The 13,280-nt window shown below is 36.2% G+C and overlaps 1 protein-coding gene across 2 annotated transcripts in view; it reads left to right on the forward strand.

Moving 5' to 3' along the window:
* The window catches only part of UNC13C (unc-13 homolog C), a 669,423-nt gene that overhangs the window by 305,428 nt on the left and 350,715 nt on the right, over window positions 1-13,280 (forward strand). For both annotated transcript variants that reach the window (XM_027840843.1, XM_027840842.1), the window contains one exon: window positions 8,308-8,477. In XM_027840843.1, coding sequence (XP_027696644.1) covers window positions 8,308-8,477 — 170 coding nt within the window. The remainder of the gene's footprint in view (window positions 1-8,307; window positions 8,478-13,280) is intronic.

Below are 13,280 nucleotides of genomic sequence, written 5' to 3' on the forward strand. Positions count from 1 at the left end.
TAATCTGAACTTGCTTAGGGGAATGGGACAAATCTTAGAAGTCATGCTGAGACTTTCCAGGTAATGTCTCATCTTTTCCATTAAGTGAGGGATAACTGTATCTGTACATGTCAGTATCAATGGTTGAATTGCTTCAGAGACAATATAATTGCTTTTGGAAGAATAAAAGGAAGGAATAAATCTAGTACTACTTGCTTCAAAAATGATCTTATAGTTTTACATGACAAAAGATTGTATTATTACAGAAAAAAGCTATTTGTTGGAGACAAAATTGTATCAGATTGTTGGGTATTATAGTAAATGGTCCAAAGGAGAAATGTAACAAAGGGTATATGTTTTTTTTTTCAGCTTTAGAGGAACAAAGATGACATGACCTAATTCTTAATAGTTTATTTTAGCCCACTTTAATAAAACGAATATACACATTAACAATAGACATATTCTGGCTATAGCTATACAAATTTCCATCTCACACCTACCTGTCTACATACTCAGTCTCTTTAATCAGACATCTTATTATTTAGTTATTCTTAATTACTTAATTATTTTTTTTCAGCCAAAGACAAGGTTTATTAGAACATCCATCATATTGGGCAGACTCTCAAGGAGTCTGAATGTTAGTCAGCTATTGGCTAGATTGTAAGAATCTAAGCAGTGGCTAGATTTTAAGAATCCAAGCACCTTAATGGAAACAAGATGGACCATACATACAGAAAGAATTAATTACTTAATTATTTAGTGAATAAAATATTGGAGGTTTTATGGAGGGGAAGATGTCTAGATATGGGAGTTAATGGTGTAGAGATCTCCTAGTGGGCCAATTCCCTCTACCGCGGAAGATCAGCAACTCATCTTTAACTTGTGGTCACTGATAGTTGTCTGAGACTGAGAGAGATTAAGGACCTTGCCTGTGGTCACCTAGTAACTGTCGGAGCTGCGTCTGAACCCAGGTCTTCCTGACTCCAAGTATACTCTCCTATACACTATTCCAGGCACCTTAGTTACTAACTGGTTTCCATTTCCAGGGTTTGGCGCAGTGCCAAGCACAGAGTAAGCACTTAATAAATGCTCGACGGCTGACTGGCTACTAACCTATAACTTGATCCACTTGCATATGTAAAATTTCCACCTCTTGAGGTTATATTAATATAAATCTACCCATTTAAGACTAAGTATAGGTGCTAGGTGCTGCAGTGGATAGAGTGCCATGTCTGGAGTCAGAAAGACTCATTTCTGTGAGTTCAAATCTGGCCTCAGACATTTATTAGCTGTGTGACCCTGGGCAAGTCACTTAACCCTCTTTGCCTCAGTTTTCTCATCTGTAAAATGAACTGGAGAAGGAAATGGCAAACCACTCCAGTATCTTTGCTAAGAAAACCCCAAATGAGATCACAAAGAGTCAAACATGACTGCAAAAATGACTGAACAACAAACAAAGCAAATGTGTAACTGAGAAGATCGGGTCTAATATGATATTAAGGGCCAGGCACATAGAGGGTATTTTTTTAAAATCTCTCTAGCTCATAACTCCTACCCAGAAGTTCTGGGAAAATTACTCTATGGCACCACACATTGAAGACAACAAGTCTTCTTGTAAGTACACAGGTTTTTATACTCAAGAAAGAAGCATTTTATTAACAGGCCAAAGAAACCAAAATACAGTTCATAATAGAGCTCTTGGAAAATGAAGATATCTCTGACCCATTTCACTCCCCAGAGACCTGTCTCCACATAGTCATGAACTGGGTAAGGGTCTCAGCAGGTTTTCCTTTTAATGGTACAGGTCTCTCCTCTAACACAGTGCAGATCTTGGGAGACGCCATTGTCATCTTTCTTCAGGAGATCCTGGTCCCATATGAGGAAAACTCCACTTTCCCTTTCTTGAAGGATTCAGTTTGTCCTGAATCATGCTTCTAATGCATTGCCTGATGAGTGACCACTGCTTAACAGCTTTGCCCTTGTTTTTGATGGGTTTTTGTTAGGCCATATGTCATGTTTCCTGCAGGCATTTTACCTCCCAGAAATTTCCCTGGAGATCACAAACATAACACCACTGTCCAAGTTAAGTCAGTGTCACCCACTCCAGGTTCATATATAGTAACACCAAAGCTTTCAGATCACTCTCTTTACTGTACCTTGGTGACCCCTGAACAAGCGTTTCCTACTTGTCTTTTTTTTTTTCCTTTTCTCATCCATTTGGAGTAAGCTTATATTGTGTGTGTGTGTCCGTATTATGAAAAGAACAATTAGTTAAAATTAATTTTGTTCTAAATCTGTTTATATATGCTACCAAGGCCACAGAGAATTGAAGGGAAAGAAGATGGTTCAGATCCAACAGTCTTTTAAGTTCTGTCTCCAACAAAAAGCTTTCTTCTGTAAGAAGAGGTGTGCCATCCTTATGACATTTTATACAAGTGAAACAAACATCAAGACCAGTCTTGGTCAGTGTCATAATACAGGAGAATCAATAGGTAGAAGTTACCAGTTAGGAGAAAATGTCTCAAGAGGGAAGAACGAAGATTAAGGCCTAGTTGCTTTGGCTATAGAAACACCAAGATGATATTTATCTGTGGATTTTATATGAATGCTTCAGGTCACTACTAGTGACTGCTTTTCTCACTCAGCTGAAAAGTCACTATTCAGTCCTAACCACCCAGTATCTTGTAAAAGCATAAGTCAATACCACATGACTTTGAAACAGAGATGGGAAAATAATTACCCTAAATTACAAATATATAGAAAACTGCAATACCTTGTCTTTCCATTTCAAACTGTTTTTTTAGTTCTGGTTTTGAATCTTTAGTCATTCTAAAAATGAATACCTAAAGAAACAATAGTTCATATTTCATTTCTTTAACTAAGTCCTCATTTGGTTGTGTTTGGGAAAATAAATACTATAAAGTGAGAAGTGGCAATGATCACAATAGGTCATATTCTGCAATACTCTTTCCTTGTAGTGGTCTTCTATGATTCAGTCTGGGAATTCTTGGAATATGATCTAACATAAACATGCACACAAATATATACATATACACACATGGATGTATATGTATTTATATGGACATGTATAGGACATGTATGCTTATATCCTGTGTGTATACATACATGTATACATATGTATATGTGTTTATATCATGTATACGTATTTATATATACATATGTGTGTATTTATGGAGAGAGAGAGAGAGACAGAGACAGAGAGACAGTTTTCCCCCTTCACTATTCCCAAAAGCTACACAGCATTAGACACTGTTGGTCTCAAACTTTAAGTTAACCAGAGTCACTGATTTTCAGAGTTGATAATGGGTACTTGACTAACACTTTCTCCATTAGATACATGAAAAAGACTGTTAAGATGGAGCCCAGAGGACACTCAGAAGAACTTTGATCAGAGAATACATTTCTTTACAATTTCTTTCTTCCCTTTTAATTGACATTTTTCTATGACACTAGGTGAATTTCTTACTGTTCTGGGTTCGGTAGTGGGGAGATATAATTGGAGATGGAACTATTGCCATGTCAGAAGCCCAACTCCAACAACTTTTTCAGTAGAATGCTGAGGATAGAAGCCATATTGCAAGGAGTTGAGGAACAAGTGGGTGGTGAGGACTTACAAAATGTACCCCAACACTACAGAAGCAGTTTCCAGTTTCTGAACATTTATTTCTCCCCTTCTATCAACCTTATTACGGCTTCACATTATGGGTTGTTACATCTCCAGTACCTCATGTTTCCATCAATGTCAGGCAGCAGTAACTTTGATAAAACCTCAGAATATTTCTATATGTGGAGTCATACATCTCAAGCTGGGTTAAGCTGTGATTATTTGTGCTGGAATGGAAGAGGAAATAGGGTCATTTTATATAACAGAAAACCCATCTTAGAAAATCAGTTCGGTAGTTTAGTTTGTATATTTGTACTTGAATAGGATCAACTATAGAGCTGATCTCATTGATAATAAAAACAAGCAAGCCCAATAGTTTGAGTAGCCATAGATCTGTATGTATACACATATACACATATGTGTATGTATATGCATGCATATATGTATATATACACATACTATACACACTATATATCTTATTAATGTGTAGGTTTCACTGAGATATTAAGGACATCATGCATGTGGAGTTACATATAATCATGTATAGAAATATACACATACATGTACATATATAATTGTAAATGGCAGGCATTAACTTTAGGAAAGATATGAACACTGAAAGGTAAGGTGTTTTTTCTTAGTTTCCCCCGAATAGTTCCTTAGAAATAAGGAAAGAAGGTACTGTCATTAAGAGAAATTGAGCAAGGTAGAACTAAAAAGATTTAGAGACCTGAGTTTTCTTCCATAAGATGACAAAGATTACTATTTTTCCATCGTCAACAGAAATTTTCCTTTGAACCTTTTAGTTGTTCAGTCATTTCAGTTGTGTTTGACTCTCCATGACCCCATTTGGTGTTTTCTTGGAGTGGTTTGCTATTTCCTTTTCCAGCTCATTTTGATGAGGAGGAAACTGAGGCAAACAGAATTAAGCCATTTACCCAGGATCACAGAGCTAGTAAGTGTCTGAGTCAGATTTGAACTCAGAAAGATGAATCATCTCAGCTTCAGACTTGGCACTCTATTCACTGTAACACCTTTCTGCCATTGAATCTAAATACAGAGTAATGTTTTTAGTGAGGGGTGAGGAGTATTATAAACTGAGCTTATGTTCAAGAATTTTTTTTTTTTTTTTTTTTGCTTAGGCAATGGGGTTAAGTGACTTGCCCCAGGTCACACAGCTAGTAAGTGTTATGTGTCTGAGGCTGGATTTGAACTCAGGTCCTCCTGAATCCAGGGCTAGTGCTCTATCCACTGAGCCACTTAGCTGCCCCCAATAATTTTCTTTTCTTTTCTTTTCTCTTTTTCTTTTCCCCACCTTAGGTTTCTTATCTTGTTCAGGCTAAAAGAGCAGGGATTACTCATGTTTCTTTGTCCAGCCTGGACTGGTTCTTTCCTCCTTAGATAACCTGGTGGTCCCTTGCTCTGGTGGGCTACCATATTGATGCTGTACTTAGAGGGCACATCCAACTGGCTTAGCCCACTGCAATTTAGAGCTCCCTAGCTCAAGAGATTCTCCAGCCTCAGTCCCCTGGTAGCAGGACAAGGTCCACCATGGCCGGTGAGAGCAAATTGTTTAAAAATCATAAATTTATGAAGAAATTTAAAGGAAGGAACAACATTTCTCCAGCAAGGTCATTTTGTCACTGTCACAGAAGAATGAAGAATTTTCTTTAATCAATGAAGGCAACTTCCACTGTGATAGACCAGGGTTTTTTCAGTTGTTTATCCTAACTCTGTTATTCTATTTTTTCCTTTAATTTTTATTCCTTGGACTCTTATATGCCACACTCTTAGCTCTCCACTAATTATTCTTGCTTCATTACTAAAGGACTGTAAGGTTGCTGCCTTTGGAATTGCTTTCTGCTAATTGTGCTCAGTGAACCAGAACAAAAGGTTTCTTTTCATCTGGACAGAAATCGAGACAGTGTCGGTTGATAAGAGATGGTAGCTTCTGTAAAAGTCTGATGCCTGAAATTAATCCATGAGTTCTTTAAATGATTTATTAGTGGAGTAGAGCAGCGGACTTGGAGGCAGAGGTCCTGGAGTATTGTCCTAGATGTGACACTAACTAACTATGGGACCCTGGGCAGCTCTATCTCCTTGGACTTCAGTTTCTTCATCCTTAAAATGAGAAGATTGTCCTAGAAGATCTCCAGAATCCCTTGCATTTCTAAAAATTCTACAGAAATTGTTAATTTCAAATACGCTGACAGGTGGTATTTGCATTTTTAATCATTTGAAAATGATAATCAAAGTTAAATGTTCATTCTTGAATGCATGGTGAATATATATTGAGTTGTCTCAGAAAGAATACTTCAAAAAATTCACCTTAGAAAAATAATTTTTTAAAACTTTCAATTCTATTTTCTTCTGTGTCATACAGATGTTTTATAGCAGTGGTAGAATTCTAAATCTGGGGCTAGCTTTTCTCAGGGTGAATATTGGACTTATTACTTTATTACTTTAGTGGTCTGTGATTTCACAGGTATAGCTATTCTTCCTCAGGATAATCAGTGTAACCCCTCTATACTTTGGTAGACAGTCTCTAGAAGTTAATAGGATCTTGGGTTTTTAGAACTGGGAAGAATGATAGAGGCAGGGATATGCTAGAGTCAGCCTAAACTGGCTTGTGGGTTGATTGCTAAATTTTCAATGTGTGCATTTATACCTGGGGTAAAAAAAAGAAAAACTACAAATCAGGGATTCATTTATTATTTAGCTGATTGAAAGTGATGGAAAAATGCCAGTAATGCAGATTAAATTTTTAAGTGTATCATGTTCATTTTTTTTCTAGAGAGCTGGTGGTTAAACATTTACCAACAAGACATCGGTTGTTGTTGTTGTTAACTCAATTCAGTTATGTCCAATTCTCCATTACCCCATTTGGGGTTTTCTTGGCAGAAAAAATACTGAAGTGGTTTGCCATTGCCTTCTCCAACTCACTTTACAGATGAGGAACTGAAGTAAATAGGGTTAAGTGACTTAACCAGGGTCACAGAGCTAGTAAGTGTCTGAGGCTGTATTTGAACTCAGGTGCTCTTGACTCCAGGGCCAGTGATCTATCCAGTGCACCACCTAAGTACTATCTGATTCAATCCCTTCATTTTCTATATGAGGAAATTGAGATTTAGAGGTAAAATGACTTGGAATTCAATGCAGTGATCAGGGGAATTTCCTCTTCTGCTGGACTTGGCCATCACCTACTGAGCTCTCATCAGTTCTCTCATGAGGAGGGACTTATATAAACGTGCGCACACACACACACACACACACACACATAAACACACACGTGTATATATATATATATATATACACATATATATGTTTACATACACAATATGTATTTTATATGTGTGTGTATATGTACATCTCCATAGAGCATCACTTTTACATCACATCAGTAGTACAGAATACCTGGATTTGACTTTGGGCCCACTGACTGCAAATTTAGTACTTTTTCTTCTATACCATGTTGTTACAGTCATTGACAAAATTCATTGTCTGGTGGCCAACTTTCTGGTAATGAGCCTCTTCAAACTTAGTCTGGTACTAAGCTGACAGAAATGATATCTCCTTTCTACATGTTTTCTTTCTGTCTTTCTGTCTCTCACTTCCCTCTCCTGTAACTAGATAGATGGTTAGATAGATAGATAGATAGATAGATAGATAGATATTCTTATATATACCTAGTTATTTACAAGGTGGGTCCCCCATTTGAATGTGAGCTCCTTGAGGCTGGAGACTGTTTTTGTCTTTCATTTTAACCCTAGCATCTGGCACAGTTCCTAGAACACAGCAAATACTTAATAAATACTTTTTTACTGACTGAGATATACAGTCTGGTGCCAGGCCTCACTTGAAGTTTTTTCAACCTTTTAGGATTTGCTAGAGCAGCTTTCAAAAATACAGAATCATTTCTAGGCCCCAGTGAGGCCAGAATTAGATTAGACCTTTGATAGCTGAGAGCTTAACACATCCTCTATGAATTAAAAAAAAAAAAAAACCTCATGAGCTAAAATATAGCAATAATGGTGGTCATAATAGTTAACCACATAGCACTTTGAGGTTTGCAATGTATTTTATACATTATCTCTTAATAGATAGATAGATAGATAGATAGAGATGATATATTTTATGCATTATTTCATTTGATCCTCACAATGACTCTATGAGGTAAATGCTATGATTAAATCCATTTTACAGATGAGGATACTGAGGCACAGAGAGGTTTAATTGACTTTCCCAGGGTTACATAGTCAATAAGTGTCTGAGGCAGGATCCTAGTACACATCTTCCTAACTGCAAGTATAGCAATTTATCCACTGTGTCACCTAGCTGCCTTCGGGAAAGTTTCTTAACTCTATTTGATTATGGTTCAACAATATAAGGTGATATGTCATAGAGGTAAAGTTAGAAGATGAAGCTCTTAGTCACAGGCTCTGTTTGCTTCTATCAAAATAATGCTATTAATCCAGAATGTCCCAAAAGTCTTAGTGCAGCTTTAAACTATTAGAGCTTATGTACGATCATGATTTGCTGTGTATCTTTATGTTCCCAAGAATGAGATCAACCTAGTCCAAAACCTCATAGATTATGCTACTCAGTACTTCTTCGGGAATCAGATGAATATAAAATAAATTTTGCTCCTAGACTCCTTTTGAGACTATGAAGAACGGTTGTTAACTTAATGTATTTATTTTTAGTGAATGCCATAACTCTACCGACCGAATCAAAGTCAGAGTATGGGATGAAGATGATGACATTAAATCAAGAGTCAAGCAACATTTCAAAAAGGAATCAGATGATTTTTTGGGACAAACAATTGTTGAAGTGAGGACACTAAGTGGAGAAATGGATGTCTGGTACAACCTAGGTAACTATCTTTATAAGTTTCATGAATAAATTACATAAGGGCTCCTAATTTGAGCCATGTACCAAAATTCCCATAGGTTTACAACTATGTGAAGTCTCCTAATGTCAACTAATATTGGATTTTGAGTTATAGACTAAGTTTGAGGATGAAACAATATAATTTAACTGGAAAGTAAAGATGGTTACTTCCTCTGAATGCACATTCAAAGGGAAATGGGGTTATAACTCAAAGAAAGACTTATATGTAATATGTAATAAAAACCATTGGTGCTATTCTAGGACAGATTCCTCACCCCTCATAGGATCTATGATTTCATTAATATAAGGAATCTCCTATGCAGACAATTTTTTTCATTTACATATATCTGTAGTTTATAGTATTAGACACCTCTCTGAGACTCTGAGAGGTTCAGTGATTTGCCTTTCATCACACCACTAGTATCAATCAACAAATTTGCATAAGTACTTTCTATGTGCCTAGCACTGTGCTAACCAACAAGAATACAAAGAAAGACAAAATAATACTTGTCTGCAAGGGGTTAATATTCTAGCAGGGGAGAAAACAGGTATATAAATAGGTACTTCTGTGGGAGCCCAGGAAAGGCTTCCTACAGAACCTGATAGTATATGTCAGAAACTGGTCTTCCAGACTCTAAAGCTGACCTCTTTTCACCATACCAAACTGTATCTCAGGGAAAGTTTAAAATAATTATATCACTTTAGAAAATACCTCCAAGAACTAAAATGCATTGGCAAAGATGTATGCCAAATTCCAGGAAAACAAAAATCCAACAAATACGCTTTTGCAGTTATGGACTTATTTGATTGTGGTTCCCTAAATGGAACTTGGCAACACTTTTTAAAAATGTATTTTGGATCTTTATTTTTACTTATATATCAGGAAATAAATTTTTGTATGTTTAACGATAACCATACTTTGGGCATCATGAAGAGGCCTAATATACTTCAAGTGTTCTTGCCTAGTGATAAAGGCATTTGACAGGCAAGGACTTGTGGAAGTTAGAGTTATGTATGTGAATTCAGAGTGACTTGGGCATGAATCTTGGCACTGACCTTTAAAAGTTTTGTGGCCAAAGGAAAGTCAGTTAACATTCATGAGTCTCAGTTTCCTTATCTGTAAGATGAGGATAAAACTAACTGTAGTATCTGCTTCTTAGGATTGTCCTGAGACTTTAATGAGATAATTTACGTAAAGTACTTTGCAAAACTCCAAGTGGTCCAAATGGATAGAGTGATGGGCCTGGAGTCAGAAAGACCTGAGTTCAAGGTTGAACTCACTAGCTGTAACCATGGGCAAATCACTTAGACTACATCTGTTTCCTCATTTGTGAAATGGGGATTATAGTAAGACCTACTTCCCAGAGTTATCATAAAGATAAAATGAAATTATCTCTATAAAGAGCTTTGAAACCTTAAACCCCGATATAAATGCTTATGGTGCTGCTGCTGCTGATGTCAGCTGATATTATTATTGACAGTATTTTTAGTTTCTCTGTAGTTTATAATCTTAGAGAGATACTTGGGACCCTGACAGGTCAAGCATCTTGCCCAGAGTCACAAAACCAATACGTTTCAGAGGCAGAATTTATCTAGTTCTCTCTAATTTTTAGACCAGCTCTCTATCTACAGTGTCAGGCTGCCTATACCTGTTTGTAGTGGTAGAAGATATTCCTTAGAAGGAATTCCTTAGAAGGTCCACCCCACTCCCCTCCCCTAAAGAAAAATTAGGTCACCTGGTAAGCAAAAATTAAGGAAACAAAAATCTAAATTATATACCCAGGAGTCAGTTGTGGATAACTGTGCCTTTGACCACTGGCAAAATTGAGAGGTGGTGTCTATGCAAAAAGCTGGTTTACTACCCCACACAATAGTTAAAGGACATCTCATTCACCAAAGTTCCTTTTAAAGAACTGATCCTAGAGACTTTTATTTAGTCAAAGCATTTGTTTGTTTTAATTACACTGCTCTCAGTCTTCAGTGAATCATTATCCAATAAGAAATAACAATGTCCTAAAGTACACTTATTAGTCTATAAATACAGTTGCAGCAAATGAAAGAATGTTTTTTCTTCTTGAAAAATTTCATGCTGGCAATAATTTCACACTTGACAGATTTAAAGGAAAGCCATTGGAATGAATGAGTCTTCTATATTAGGTGATTTTGTAAGTTTCAAGCACATGACAGCTCAAACTAGGTTTGAGTTAAGTTACTTAGCAAAAATCTTCAGGGTACCTAATTTAAAGAATAGTTTTTAAAAAGAATAGTTTTCAAAATACTTTAAAATATTTCTTTGTATGTAAATAGATACTTTCAAAATGCTTGTGGTTACTTGACAAGTTTTGGGTTTTTTCCCCTTTCTCAGGTAATAGAATACCCTTTATTTCCTAATTTTTTTTAATTACTATTAATTTGCTCTGTACTTTGAGAACTAGTTTGCTAAATCAGAGCAAATTTCAGCTCACTGTTCAATTATCTGGAATTACTGAAATCTGAGTCACTGAGATTAAACTGTACTTAGAATATTTTTCTATGTGACAGAACTACTTGACTGTCTTTAAATGCATTCCAGTATGGCTATGATTTAGAATGGGGGCTTCTTCAGTTTGGTATTTTGATTAATTACCCAGGTATAGAATAAACTACAGATATGTAGAGCTTTGCAGAAGACCCTGAATGTTCTTAATAACAATAGATTCTCATAATTAGAGTTTGGTTCCATAACTGGAGATTACAAAGTAAAAGCAGAGGAAGCTTTTCTTTCCTCACTGACATACTCACCCTGTTACCCTTCTTTCTTAATGTTCTTGAGAGTTATTTCTTTTTAAAAAGAAGGGATTTTTGACTACATGGCACAATGAATAGAGAACTAAATCCCAGAAGACTTTTGTTCAAATCCAGACTCTGACACTTAGTAGCTGTGTGGCTCACTAAACCTCTGCCTCAGTTTCCTCCTAGTACTTACTTAACTTTATTGTAAGGATAAGGTGAAACAATATTTATAAAGTGCTTTGAAAACCTTAAAGTGCTATAAATTCTACTTATCAATATTAGTTATTATTATTAATACAATAGATAAAATTCCTTGAAACACTGAATCCACACAAATACTTTATTCTTAATCTGTATTCTTCTTTTCTTTTAATTCAGTACCCATGCCACTATACTGAATAAAAGTCCTAAAAAACACACAAACAAAAACAACCCAGTGCTTCCAAAAATAGAATTTACTTCCATAAAAGGTGGGAAGTGGGATGGGTAGAAAAGAGATTGGAATAATGATGATAGAAATCAAAGAGCTGTGAAAACAACCATGAGGCTGTGAGAGGAGAATATTGTGACTAATATATCTCAAGTTGTTTAATTTTTTTTTGCTTCAAAATTCCCAGAAGAGACTTCAGACCTAGGATGGAGAAAAAATAAAATAAAATAAAAGGTTTTCTTTTCAGCAATCGAGATCTTTCATGCCATTGACACACCTAAAGGGAAATACCAGTGAAATGTAGTTCCCTTTTTAAAATTCAAAGTAATAAAAATAGGTGGTAAGAATTATGCAGAATCTCTAGATAGATAGATGATTGGGGACTCCTTCCACTTGTGAACTTCAGAGCCTTCTTGGCTATTTATGGTCTTAGAGAAGTGTTTAGGGCACTGAGAGGTTAAGCAAATTGCTCAGGGTCACTCAGTATTTAACAAGGCAGGATTTGACTCCTAAGGCAGCTCTCTCTTCACTATACCATAACACTTCTCATGACTATAGCAAATTCCCAATTGGTGACAATAAAAACTCCACCTGAACTGGTCATGTTATTCAAATTTGCACTCTGTTTCCATTGCTGAAATCAGTTACCCCATTTTACATAATTATAACTTCAAATACTGTGAATTCTAATGTGCCTAATTACCTCAGGGAATTCATAATTTGCTCCAATGGAAATATATATAACAGGAAATATGCTTAGGTTTAGGCAAAGATGGAGAAAGTCAGTAAAGAAAACATCCTATCATTGACTCTTTGTCATTTCTCCTTTTTGGGTCATATTTTCTAATTTGTAGTGAAGGTATTGTGATTTTGCTTCTATCTCTCCTTTTACCTATGGTACTAGAATTCACATTGGAGGGAAGGAGGAAGGTACAAGTGGTGAGTACATGTGCAGAGTTGGGGGGAAGGGGGAGAGGGAGAGGAGAGAGAGGAAGAGGAAAGACAGGAAGAGGAGAGCAGGAAACCCAAAAGCAGCCACTTCAGTTAATTCAGTTTAAAAATCCAAGGCAATTGTTGGAGATGTTATGATATAGTGGAACAAATACCAGATCCAGGATCCGAAAACCCACGTTTCAGTCTCTTTTCTGTCAACCTACTAGCTGTATGACATCTAGCAAATTAGTTTAACCTCTATGACCCTCCATCTCCTCATGTGTAAAATGCAGGGTTTAATCTGGATGACTGCTAGTTCTCTTTCACTTTTAAATCTGTGAATGTAATTGATCATTTGTTTGATTGAATTGAACATTACAGAATTCTGCAAATTTAATCTGGTTGTCTTCTTTGTAAGACCAGGCTGTGTATTTGAATAAAATTCTGTTTCCTGACAAAGATGCTGTGGAAATTCAATTATTGGTGGATGATTATTAACTATGTGTACTATCCATTCTCTTTGCTTTTCTTGATTGTCCCTCTGCCTTCCATTTGAACTTTTATTTTTAAAGCTTCTTTTTAAATGCCTGCTATCTTCCAAGCACCTTCAAACAGGGGCCAAGGGGAGGGAGGGGGGGAGGGAATTACCAA

Source organism: Vombatus ursinus, unplaced genomic scaffold, assembly GCF_900497805.2.
Source record: "Vombatus ursinus unplaced genomic scaffold, bare-nosed wombat genome assembly UNPS02014848.1, whole genome shotgun sequence".
NCBI lineage: Eukaryota > Metazoa > Chordata > Mammalia > Diprotodontia > Vombatidae > Vombatus > Vombatus ursinus.